Raw genomic sequence first — 12,702 nt, forward strand, 5'->3', positions numbered from 1 at the left:
TGAGGCGAAGGGCGGAGGGCCGAAGTGAAGTGGACGTAATGGAGGGAAAAGTGAGGGAAGGTGATGGTAGAAGGATATGATATGAGAAGGGGAGAAAACTCTGGCCGTCTACCTTCCCGTATTTCCACTCAAGAATGGAAGGTGTGAGTGCCAGAGAAGTCGGGAAAGAACCCGCTCCAGATGCATCGGATGGCGCTGTTCCTGATGGTGATTTGACTCTCAACGAAGCAAAGGTGTTCACAACGAAACTGAACCAGCTTAGAAGGAAGTTTGGTGTCTTGGATGTTACGAGCAGTAGCGGTATTAAAAATCGAAACTTTTGAAATAGAAACTAGAAACAAGACTAGAGAGGGAAAAAATGGAAAACATCAAGAGAGTACCGGTCAGTCTAGGATACATATTTACTCCGATTGCTGCCGGCATGGCGCGGCAAGCAGCATGAGGCAAGCAATCGAACTAAATCAGGTGAAGATTTCGCCTATATTTCCCATGAGCCAAGATTCAAACAATGCCCATGGAGCTGGGTGGTTGATTCGTTCAACAAGGCCCGAGTATTTTGAATTATTGCTTCTCCATGGAAAGGCGTCTAGGTGACGACTCAGGCGGGGGTGTGAACAGGAAGGCTGCTTTATCTGGTGAGCTGTCTCTCTTGAAAAGTTGTCGTTTATAGAGCTCACGGAATCTGAGGTTGATGTTTGTAAGTATTAGGTAGGTACGGTAGTACTGTTGTACCTTGCCCTTCGGTCGAGAGCTCTGCCGACATGGACCCCTGTTACTACCCCACCTTCCATCTCTCAGCTCCCCCGCCGCCGCCATGAGCGAGCACTGAGGTGGGATGTGGTGGGTGGTCCCCTAGATAAGATAAGGACCCTTGCCGAGAATGCAAGTCGCCACTCAACCTAACCTACCTAAGGATTTGGAACGACGGAACCTAAAGTTTGGTGCCAATTCTCGATAGCCTCTTCTAAGCGCAAAGAGGCGAACCGTTGCAGTAGATTTCAAGCTAGCTATGAATCCCCTCACACGCCACAGCTTATGATACTTTGATCGTCGCTGCAGCTTGATTTTATCACCCTTTGTGTTGGGCCACAAGTCTCTCCTCGACCTTTTCTTCTCGTATTCCCTGCAACTCGTCGCAATTTCCAATTCACACTCTCCCCCAACCCCTCTACCCCTCCATCCATCCCCACTACTTACCTTACCAAGCAACAAACGACGCTCTGGACGGACACCTCCCGACAGCCAACAACCACAGTCCGAACAGCGATCATGGCAGACGAGGATCAACCCCAGACACTCAAATCCGTCTTCACGTCGGCCGAGAGAAAGCGCCTCACCCTCGAAAACTCCTACGAGGCCTCCTCCCCGACCTACCTCGATGACCTCCAAACCGCCATCGCAGAGTACGTGACATGCCTCGACCTAGTCTCTCGCGCCGCCCTCTTCTCCTCCAACGAGTCCCTTGAGGACCTCTCCACCTCCTCGCTCCCCTACCTCCTCATCACATACCATCTCGCCGAGCTGCACCAGAAGCTCCCCTCCCGCCGGCCCATCGAGCGCCGCGTCACCCTCGAGCGCGCCCGCGAGTCCTACGAGACCTTTCTCGGCGCCCTCGACTCCTACGACCTCCTGACCGACACGAACAAGATGCTCTATGAGCGCTACACCGACGAGCCCCTCGCCTTCTCCACCCTCGGCACCAACGACCCCGCCAAGCGCCGCGACGCCAAAATCGCAAACTTCAAGTCGGAAAAGGCCCTCAAGGACCGCCTCGAGGCCCTGCGCCGGAACCCGCGCTACCAGAACGAGGACGGCGATGACGAGGTCGCCCGCGACCTGCACCTCGCGCACGTCGCATACTCGGCGCACATGGCGTTCCAGGGGCTCGAGGGTATCAACCGCGAGCTCGAGGTCCTGGCCCAGGCCACGGTGCCGCTGATGCCCTCGCCGACGTCCGTCGAGGAGGACGAGCGCCGCCGCACCGAAGACCGCGGCGCTGCGGGATACACCGAGCGTCTCGAGCCCCCGCGCCGGCTGCAGAGCATGTTTGGGCAAGGAGGCCCCATACTGTCCACGGAGGGCAAGCCGCTGCAGCCATTCACGCTCGTCGGGAACAGACAGCAGATGACCAAAGATGTCTTCCGCCCCGGCCACAATCTGCCTACGATGAGCATCGACGAGTACCTTGACGAAGAGGCGCGTCGGGGCGGCATCATCGAGGGCGGCGGCGACGCGAGCTGGCACCGCCCGGAGCCTAACGAAGATGACTTTGACAAGGCGGACGAGGAGACGATGAAGGCGAGAGCGTGGGACGAGTTTGTCGAGGCGAATCCAAAGGGTTCAGGAAACACGCTAAACAGGGGCTGAGGCTCAAGAAGTGGGATCAGGAATGGGGATTCGGGCAATCGGGTGGGAGTATGTAATTTGGAAGGGTTTGATGCATAGACCAAAAAGAACGAGGAGGATACCACCACGCACGACACGACGACGGCCTTGGGAGTTCACATTATGGTGAGAACGGCAAAAAGGCTTCATTGAATTCTTGTATTCAATACAGCATTATCAACATCTAACGCATTTGCCCAGACATCCGGTCTCATCTGTGCTGCCCTATAAGTGAGAGCCAGTGTCATCAACCGTAGACCCCTTTTTGTTCCCTGTGTAATCACCAGTATGAATCTGCCACCTGGCAATCTTAATGCAAATTGTTAGTACTCCGCCAAAACGCCTCAAACAAATTCCAAGTCCATATCGTTATTCATGAGTATTTGGTTGAACCCCGCATTTCTGATACAATGATCTAGACCATAACTAAATCATCGTCGTCGTCAAGAAGGGAAGAAGAAGCGGTGCTCTTGGAAGACGACGCAGCAGAGGCCGGCTGATTCTCGCGAGAGGAGAATGCCGCGCGAGCTTCGGAACCCTCAATGACGTACTCGGGAGTCTGTTCGCGAGAGCGGCTGTCCTCTGGACCAACCTCCGTCATCACCTCATCGTCCTCGTCAGCGTCAGTATCGAAGTTGATGCTGGTGCCCGTGTCCGACTGGTCGTGACTCTCATCGAGTACCATTGTGCTCATGGCCTCAGCCACAGACTGTCCGTCTGCGGGGATGGCGAACTTGGCGTTGCCGTACTCCGAGCCCCCGTCCGTGAAGGACTCTGTGCGGATCGAGACGTCGTCGGCGATGACCCTGTTCGGGTTGAAGACGGTCGAGATGCCGTCTTGCACGTCCACGCTGCCAGGTCCGACGGTGCTACCGCTCCCCTCCAGACGAAGCTGTCTCAAGACGCTGCTCACCGAGCCCGAGGTGCTCGAGGCATCCGAGGGGATCGTGATACCAGTGTGATAGGCTGGTCCCGGACCGGCTGGACCATAATCGGCAGGAGGCAGGGAGTGTTCAAACACGCCTCCGGTACCGTCGTCGTTACCGCCGGCCCAGAGAGGCAAGAACTTCAACTCGTTGTGGTGCAGCTTCAGCAGCAAGTGCGGCGTCAAGTTCATCCTAATCTCGAAGTCGGCACGGACGCATTCCTGGTAGAACGGTTTGAGGAAGTCCTGGAGGGGTTTCTGGAATTCGCGGGTGTCGAACGCGTATCTGTAGGCCCCCATCATATCCAACTCGCGGGTGTCGAACGGGTTCTTCATGGAGAGGGGGCGAGGGAGGTTCAGAACGGCCATCCAGGCGCCGTCCCAGGCGAACTCGGGGTGCGCGACGAGGACCTCCTTTAAGTGGTCCCACAAGTTCGTGACCAACTTGTACACATTCATTTGGCCCGAGGCGCTTGAAGTGTATATTTCGGACAGAGACACCCATTTGTTTCCAACCGTCTCGTACATGAAAGTGCACAGAGCCTTCTGCACGTTGTTGAACTGGTTGTAGATGATTTCGAAGCGGTTAAAGTTCTGAATGTCGACGTAGCTGGCTCGGTGGTCGTCAATCTTTTGGAGATCATCGGCGTCAAGAGGCTTTCTAAGCAACTTGTAGACCACGTGGTTTTCCCAGAGAGTCTTCAGCGTAAACGATACCGTCATCGCGGAGACCTTGGCTTTGACCATGACGGGGTCATCTGGGCAGCTCGAGAGCATGCTGATGAGGTTCTGCAACCGCGTCCACTCCGGAATTTGCAGATCGTCGAAGATGGTCTCGCTGACCAGCTGGTTGACGGGCCACGAGACGCGCTCGACCATGGCTCTGGCCGCGTGCTGGATGAGGTTGTTCAAGTCGTCGCCGGGATCGTGACGCTTGCGTCCAAAAACGGTGTGGGTTGCGGCTTTGGGCGTTCCCTTCACATCGGCGGCTTCTTCCAGAGCAAGCTCATTCACCAGGATTCGGAACGCTGAGCGGGTGACAGCCTCCAGCTTCAGGGCGACACCGAGTTGAAGACTCTCTTCGGGCAACACTTCGATGAAGGAGGTATTGTTGGGAGACGTGATCCATTGAAGAACTAGATCGCGCTATTGATCATGTTAGAATCAAACAAAGTCGATTAGGGTGGCGAAGAAACTCACCACAACAGTGGTGCAGTCCAAAATCTTGGCAACTGCCACCAGGGTCCAAACTCGAGCGGCCGAATCGATGAAAACTCGCTTGTTTGCAATGATGCACATGAGGCGCAGAATGTTGACGCGATGGCGGATCGGGCAGTAGTCCGGGATGCGTCTATAGGGGGGACCTGCGGGAGCAGAAAAGTCTCCTCTAGACTTCTTCTCCAGAACCCTGGCAGCCAATCCCTTGTCCTCACTGTACAGCCTCTCCTTATTCTTGCCGTTCTCCGGAATGACATCGCGCAGACTCTCTCTGATAGCCGAACTGATGGCGTACTCCATCTCTGGGTCCCGTTCCTTGTTCTCGTCTCGGGACGCTTCGCTCGCTGAGATCTTGTCGATGATCGTGTTGAAGCTATCGACCTTTGCTTCTTTCCAACAAGAGCAGATATCGTCATGGCCACGCACGACGTAGTCGTCAACATCGTGCTTGTCGAAAGCTGTCCACCAATTCATGATGCCCGGTGTCAGCGAGGCTTCAGTCATCTGAAAGACGAGATCATCGCCCTCGGAAGGAGGGGTAAGGTCCAAGACGTATTTGATGCCCGGAGGAAGATTCTTGGCAATCTTGCGCCGACGCTGGACACGGAATTGGTAGGTAGGATTCAGCATCTCCGCGAACTTGGAGGATCCAGTGGCCAGGAGCTTCTCAGAGGGCATCCGAAATCGGACCGAGTTCCATGCGTAGATGAAGCAATCAACGCTGTCTGCTGGGTTCGCAGGAGCAGGGAAGTCCACGAAGATCAAGGTATCGCCTTCGTTGAGTTCATTCTGAATGTCGTGGAGAAGGAACTGGGAGTATCGGCGAGCCTGACTGTGCGGCATGTTGTTCTCAGTGGCGCGTGGTCCCTGTTGCGATCGTACAAAGTTACTGAAGGTATCGAGTGTCTGCGACGGGACATCAACGACTGCAAAGGCATCCGGGATATCAGTTGTCTCTTCAGGAGATGTTCCTTCACGGAATGTTGCTATAGGAAATAGCTCTGTAGCCAAGCGCTCAAGCAAAGGCTCCTCAGCAGCTTGCTCTCGGAGCGGAGGCCCAACGTACGTGACACCGCGATCGGGCTCATCTTGAGCACCGCCCCGGCTTTCTTCTTGATCTCCGTCCTGAGGGGCCTCCCACCAGTCCATGACTACAGGTGACCAATCGTTGTCTGCAGCCGCTGGTGGCGCCTTGTTCTCGTCCGAGGCCATTGCTGCGAAGAGATCAGGACATAGGCAACGGGAACTGAGTTAATGTTGAGATGATGAGGATCTGGTCCTCTGAGCTCTCACACCGATGATGATTGACACCAAAGCAGCCGGGAGGTTGACGACGTCGAAGTTAGAGTAGCAACCAAAGGTATGAGTAGCTTCTCTGGCAATCGAAACTAGCTGGGCGAAAAAGCGTGGTCAAAAGAGTTGAAGAATCGCAAGGCAACAAGTCCGCCAGTTCGCAGTCTGGATACCCAAAGATGAAGATTGGCGGGGGTGCGTAGCCTTGTCCAGGCAGCAAGGTCCCAGGGAGTCAGATGCCACTCAGCGCGGTTCCAAACACCGCCGGCTGCCTCAGCCACGCGGCTATCCTACCAAGAGCGTCGAAGAGGAGATGACTGGAGAGAAGCCGCTCGCGAGAATCACCTGATGAATTGCGATGCTGTATGATGGTGGTTTTTGGGCAACGAGAATGCGATGTAATCAGGAGGAAAAGAATGAAGCTGTGACAGTGAAGGTTGACAGGAATATGAGAAGCATGGATGGAGGGGTAAGAAAAGGTACCTTCACTGTGCCCCGATGACATGAGACCGTGTCTAGGAGTTATGCAGACAACCAACGTGGGTTTCTACCAAACTAGGTACAAGTGTTCGGACATTGGGTACGGTGAGTAGACTGCGGGAACGAGAAAGATGACTGGATGACCAGGTATTAGGTAGGCAACTCGTGACTTGAGTGACTCTACTGCGGGTGCAGACATGACTGGTATGTTGAGGTGCTTTGATCTGGCTCGGCTTACACCTTGTGAGGGGCAGGGATACAGCTGTGGCATTACTTCCAGTACTTAAGGTACATAAAGATGGACAAAGCTCCCAGCCTTCCGGAGTGGCCACATACAATAAAACCGAGAGGAACCATTGACAGCCAGTGAGTCTTTCAGAGCTTTCAGAGGTGAGTGCAAAAAGAGGCCAATCTAGGCGACAGAAGACGGCTAACAGCGGACCCCAAACACACTTCTGTTCCCCTTCCTCTTCAAAGTAAATGAAGGCGATGCGGGATAGGGTTGGTGGGCGCCTATCAGCCCAAACCAGGCAGTAATTGAAGAAAGCCACGAAAGGGTCACCCTATTGTACTGGCAGGCCTACCATCAACAGATTGGGGGGGGAATAGACAAAGTATCTTCTCCTCGTGGCTTTGTAGTAAGGCGACCTCTTTAAAAACCACCGCACATAACCAAGGTTTCCCAAGACTCATCGATACTTTAGCCTCCGTGCCGCTGTTGCCTGCTCGGGTGGCCAAAAGTGGGGGAAGCGGGTGACGTACCTTGTGCTTACCTGAGGTGTCTCCAAATACCACGCCCGGGGATCAGCTTCCAGCTCCGTTCCGGCCGGCCGGCGCTGTGTGGACCAAGAGCTGGAGGTCCGGTCTGCTTGGCTCCACTTCCAGACCGACGGGCTTGACAAAGCGACTCTTGAAAGAAGAACATAATCCAATCCCTTCTGTTGGGAAGATCTATCCTGCCTGACTGAAAGATGCATCGGAGAGATACCACCTCCACTGTATATTCATACTGAGCGTGGGCTCCATTTTGTCTGGCAAACGACAGCATGGCATCATAAGCACCTCAGCTGACCGCTTGTCAGAACAAAGGACAAGGGCAAGATCTGATGTTTGAAGCGTATCGATGTGATGTAATGACGGCTGTTCCTCAACGGTTTCCCATACTTAATACATTGATATCTATTGTTGGGAGCTTGTAATGGTGCTGGAACCCTTCTAATACCGATGGATGTTCGCAAGTACCTCATCTGTACGGCATTGAATAGAGAATCCTTCTGACAGCTCACACAGTAGACAAGATGATGAAGAATCCAGAAGAATGGCCCCATTCACTGTCCGGTGACTAGATGCCTCAGCTTCCAACGGTAATAAGCCGTCCGACTGATGGCTACCTACCTTAACTACAGCACTCCGGGCTTCCAAAAAGAATTCAAGTATCTTCTTCAAGTTTACAACTTCGACTCCTCAAATTTCTTCATTTCAATCACCAGAATTTCTCCCAAACGCCCCCGACAACTATCGCTCTATCGGCCACGCAACTATTGGGGATCCTCAGCGCGCCTCTGCCTTCAACTTTACAAAGTCCTACATCGATGAATGATACCGCATCCACTTGACTTACATATGTCGGATACACGCCCTAGATTCGTCAAAGTACCGGAGGGCTGGCTATGCAATTTAGGAGAATTCGAACGATCCATACGACCACCGCCACATGACTGCCCCGACTGTCAGACGGGGTACTACACTGAGAGCGAACAGCGTACGTACAGCCACTCCTACCATCACAGTATCTCAGATACCTCTGCAATCAAAACAGCGTCTACATACGTCAAAGCACTTCAGGAGAGCAGAAAGCACATCACCAATCGACTTGGCTCCTATGCTGATCCCCTTATGAGCCGTTGGCGGAAGCGAAGCCAGGAAAAACGTCGCGAGCTGCTGCACAAGGCCGTGCCTGAGCTGGAGGAATCGCAGTGGATCAACTCCAGATACGTATATAGCGACGAAAAATTTCGGTACGGTGAGCGAACTGTACAAAGGCGACGCCAGCTGTTGGTTCCAAGGCTCAATGTCGAGGTGCTCAAGACGAGCCCGGCCATCCTGTTCGCCCTCCTCCATTATCGGACTCTATATCCACCAGAGGACTTCGCTCCGCTAGACTGTCGTCAGATGGAATTATCATGGGCCTATGGATACTTTGACGTCGAACTCTCTGCCAAGCGCGTCGTCATGTCCGGACCACGGTAAGGCGATGTTGTCGACTGGGACGCCCAATGGGCGCACTCCGGATACACTCTGGGCTTTCCTCGCGCACGACTTCTACTTGAGGCCCAAGCCTTCCTCATGGACGCGCTTTCCAGAATCACGGACGAAATTCTCGAGGGTGCAAATGCTGCAGATGCCAGTGCAAAGACGGATAGGTGGAGGGACCTCACGTCGATCGGTTTCCGACACCCGGGGGAGACCGAGCTCTGGTCTCCCTACACCAACCCAGCTTTCTCTCGGCCTCCCAAGCTCAACATGGGATGCATGGTATCCATGGCCCAGACGCGCAAGGAAGAGGCTATCGACCATCTCATCGATCTTCAGTGCGACCCAGCATATCTTCGCCGTCACATCAACGGTCTCTTCAGCAACACGCTCTTTCGCGTGTTGGATACCGAGGACGCGGCAATGATGGTGGCTCGATACATCCACACGGAGTATACCAGATACTACTGGTGGTACTGGATTGAGATTGAGTGCAAGCATGTGCGGGGCCTACACGACAGATTTTCAGACAGTACGCATCCCGGCCAGCCGATCCCTCCTAAGTACGACCGGGCACTGGGCGCTTTGGAGCTTCTCCTCGTCACTCAAGCCCTGGAGCGGATTCACCGCTTCAAATCTCTCATGCCCTGGTCTGTAGGATAGGCGAAACACTACAGCCTGCCTGAGAGACCTGGCGTACCCCTTGAAAGGGTCGCTCGCGGCTTGTCGTGGGACTCGAATCCGAACACAAAGAAGGCTCTAGAGAACGACCCGCTCGATTGGTGTCCCCATCAAATGATGGGCAAGCCAGACGACTATAAACACTTTGATCACGCCATGATCTTTGCAATGATTGACGACCATCTGGTCAAGAATAACAGAAAGGAAGCAGCTCGTATCGATGAGTTCCTCATGCGCGAGATGGCCGACATTTCTGCCCTCCGTGAGTGACTGATTTCTTTGTGTCTCAATCGACCTCAAAACACCTCCAGGGAACTTGAAGATGTGTGTCGTACGGAGAAGCGTGAACTCTGGAAATACATGAAAAACAATCCCAAAGACCACTCGAATCAAGAGTTCAAGAAGATGGGGAAGGCCCTTGTAGACGGCTTCTACGAAGGAAAGGCTCCCAGCGGCGCCAAGAATAAGGCATGGCTGCAGCAAAGCCAGACTATGCAAGGCTTTGTCGAGGGATTCTTCAAGAAATTGGAAAACTTGTTTCGGAAAGATCCCGAAGGAATCAGCCTTGAAGCGGAAACCATCGAAGAGTTTCTGAGTGATGTGCTCGTCCAGAACGAGCCAGAATATCTGGAAGCAATTGCTTCAGAAGAAGAGGAGATCATGACCCAGATCACCAAGGCCAAGAAGACTGCCCCGACACCTTTCTAGACAGAAGCACAGCGACGGAGGGATTCATTCGAGCTGATCTGGTCCAGATAATGCTCCAGATCAGCTCTACGAACTCACCGTGAACTGGATGGTCAGGAGCCAGCTTTTTCCAATTCATGCTGATACGTTGCTTCCATGTCTGATTTGAACATTTGGGGATCTAAATATTTGCAAAACAGGCAAGCGGTATTCTGAAAGGCACGTACCTATGGGTGAGGTCAAGAATTTGAAGGTCGGGCTGAGCCCCGGAGCGGACCCCGAATACCGGCCCCACTCATCCGTTGCCCCAAAAGTCGGCTGCCGAGGTAACATTCCGAGGGATCGTGTCAGAACCATATCACTCTCCCCGAAATGTAATAACATTGACGAAACCTGGGTCCCTCATGAATCATAAGTTGATAAGCTTATTCAACCCTGACTCACACCCCACGAAATTTTTAATTGCCGCATCATTAGGTAGGATTCAGGAAGCTCCCGCAGAAAAGCTTGTTCCAGAAGCAAGGTTCCTCAGGTAGGGCAGCTCTGCCCGCTGCCAGAAGGGTCGTTCCGCACTGATTCATCTTCATCCGAGCACCCTCCCTTCCGAAAGAGGAGAGGAAAAGGAAAGAAAAGTTGGAATGGACAGGATGATTCCCTGGCTTTAGGGGATTCCCGATTGGCAGTCGGTGTACATAAACTTAGTATCGTCAGTTCATGCTCATTCTCATCCTACATCCACGACGCATCCTGTCCCCCTCCTCCTCCCTGATTTCCACAGCTTGACGCTTCAAGCTTCAGAGCACTCACTCCAGAGCTGCGTGTTTCCCCAGAGCTCCCCCGCACTCGGCAGGGTCATCGACTCAATAACCTGATTTTAGTGGTGTTCTTATCAGTGTGGCATTGTTTCCAAGATCTATTCCCTGCCCCCGCCGTCGGCTGAAACTTGGCCCAACTCTAAAATCAAACAATCCAGACCAGCGAAGCGCATGCTTCCGCATCACGCATTGGATGCATGCGCAACTTGCGTCTAGCTGCACACACGTGCCGCCAGTTGGCGCCGTCTCGAGAAAGTCATCCAGTCTAGGTACATTAGCAGCAGTATTACACATATCTTACTACAGTGAAAAAGCATCTCCCTTTTGTCCGACTATGCATTCCATTCGACGTCCCCAATATATCCCCAGTCTTCTTACATCCTCAGTCTTATTCACATCCCCAGATACGCTTCGTCATAGTCTTCTGTCTATGCCTCGATCACTCAGGTCGCCCTGACCGCCATTACCTCTTCAAACCTGTGCCTCCCACGCAACCCTGTCCCCAGGATAATGGTAGCTGGGCGCAGGTATCAATTTACCCCATAGACAAGGTCTCGGCTCGGCTTCCAACCCAACACCAGCCAAGCTCCAAACCCCAACCGCCCAATCACATCCCCTGACCCCAGAAATCAGATACCGCACCGCCCGCCGCCAACCTGCGTGTCCCGCATGTCGCGTGTCCCGCTTCCCCCTCCATGTCTCCGTGTGCCTTCAGCTCCCTCCCCCCCCCCGCCAAAGTTCTCACACGCCACCATCAGCAAAACACCGTACCACTGCCCACTAGGTACCCATCGCCACCGGTTCCAGACCAACACACCACCCACTCACACTGCCTCTACTTCTCGCTTCCGTCTCTCCCTATTCGCAGCAGCAATATCTCCCGTTCCCTTTCCATTTCCCTTGACCGCACCGCAAAACCCATACCACGGCATTCGTTCCTCTCGTCAAATTTCCCCCCCTCTCAGGATTCCCATCCCCCGGTCTGTCAGTCTGTCAGTTTCAGGCAGGGTCTAGGTACAAACACACTCACACTCTGCTGATCTGAGCTACAGTTCCAGTTCCTTTGTCCTCTATTCTTACATCTTAGTAATAAGTACCTAACACCTATCAGCCGTCCGATCCCCAAGCTTCCTTTGAACACAAACGCACACACCAAGCGGCACTAGTGACATCTTCCCCGTCCTTCCCCAACAAAAACACTTTGTATGTCTACCGATGATGCCCCCCCCCCCTCCCCTCCCTCCCTCTTCCTCTCCACGTATGCTGGTGTGCCGCCGCCGCCCCCCGGCAAAGCTAGGGATGGACCTAGCTAAGAGGCTAAGAGCTATCGAGGACGTCGAGCCGTCTACTTAACTGGAGAACACCCCCTTCTCGATCTTCTGCTCATTCTCCATGTACCTAGTTTTGGAAATACCACATTGAGAAGTGAAAATCCCATCGTGAACAAATCAACCATCCTCATCCAGCTACCGTCCAGCAAAACATACCTACCTACCTGTCACCATGCAACCCAAAGCCGCAATGCCCGTCCCTCAGATCCGCCCGGCAATGTACGTCTTCTCCCCCTTCCTCGCTCACACACTCCCTCCCCTCCCTCCTCCCAAAAAGCCGCCGGTATCTGCGTCATCTTCATTGAATTATCCAACACAAGAAAACTAACCTGTCCACACACAGCCGCCACCGAGGCCTCATCGTCGTAACCGCAGCCGTCACAGCCGTCGCCGTAAGCTTCAGATACACCGCCCTCTCCCGGAGAACAAACGACCAGAACCAGTGCTCCAGCAATCCCTACTACGTCAGCGTCGACCGGAGCGGCGGCGGGATCTAGAGTCTAAAAACCCTCGAGTTTGAAAAAGAAAAAAAGAAAAAAGAAAGAAGAAAAAACACAAACACCAAAACCATATACCCAAACGGTTACGAGACACGGAATGGTTCGGTATAAGGGGAAACTGGGAAATCACATAT

General features: G+C 53.5%; 4 protein-coding genes across 4 annotated transcripts; 3 read left to right on the plus strand and 1 right to left on the minus strand.

Annotated features, from left to right (window-relative positions):
* Positions 1 to 1,269: 1,269 nt before the first annotated feature.
* On the plus strand, positions 1,270 to 2,367 carry CCOS01_16325 (TAP42-like family protein; the record flags this gene model as incomplete). The annotated part of the gene is made up of 1 exon (XM_060464461.1): positions 1,270 to 2,367. One exon carries the CDS (start codon positions 1,270 to 1,272, stop codon positions 2,365 to 2,367), a length of 1,098 nt encoding a protein of 365 aa, XP_060304957.1.
* A 433-nt stretch (positions 2,368 to 2,800) lies between these two features.
* On the minus strand, positions 2,801 to 5,740 carry CCOS01_16326 (uncharacterized protein; the record flags this gene model as incomplete). The annotated part of the gene is made up of 2 exons (XM_060464462.1): positions 2,801 to 4,456; positions 4,511 to 5,740. 2 exons carry the CDS (start codon positions 5,738 to 5,740, stop codon positions 2,801 to 2,803), a joined length of 2,886 nt encoding a protein of 961 aa, XP_060304958.1.
* Positions 5,741 to 7,924: 2,184 nt separating this feature from the next.
* CCOS01_16327 (uncharacterized protein) lies at positions 7,925 to 9,943 on the plus strand (the record flags this gene model as incomplete). Its single annotated transcript, XM_060464463.1, has 5 exons — positions 7,925 to 8,063; positions 8,121 to 8,547; positions 8,665 to 9,204; positions 9,265 to 9,497; positions 9,615 to 9,943. 5 exons carry the CDS (start codon positions 7,925 to 7,927, stop codon positions 9,941 to 9,943), a joined length of 1,668 nt encoding a protein of 555 aa, XP_060304959.1.
* A 2,297-nt stretch (positions 9,944 to 12,240) lies between these two features.
* On the plus strand, positions 12,241 to 12,565 carry CCOS01_16328 (uncharacterized protein; the record flags this gene model as incomplete). The annotated part of the gene is made up of 2 exons (XM_060464464.1): positions 12,241 to 12,287; positions 12,412 to 12,565. The coding sequence occupies 2 exons, from the start codon at positions 12,241 to 12,243 to the stop codon at positions 12,563 to 12,565; spliced, it is 201 nt and encodes a 66-aa protein (XP_060304960.1).
* Between the last annotated feature and the right edge of the window lie 137 nt (positions 12,566 to 12,702).

Source organism: Colletotrichum costaricense (assembly GCF_030867565.1).
Source record: "Colletotrichum costaricense strain IMI 309622 chromosome Unknown Scaffold_29.1, whole genome shotgun sequence".
Taxonomy (NCBI): domain Eukaryota; kingdom Fungi; phylum Ascomycota; class Sordariomycetes; order Glomerellales; family Glomerellaceae; genus Colletotrichum; species Colletotrichum costaricense.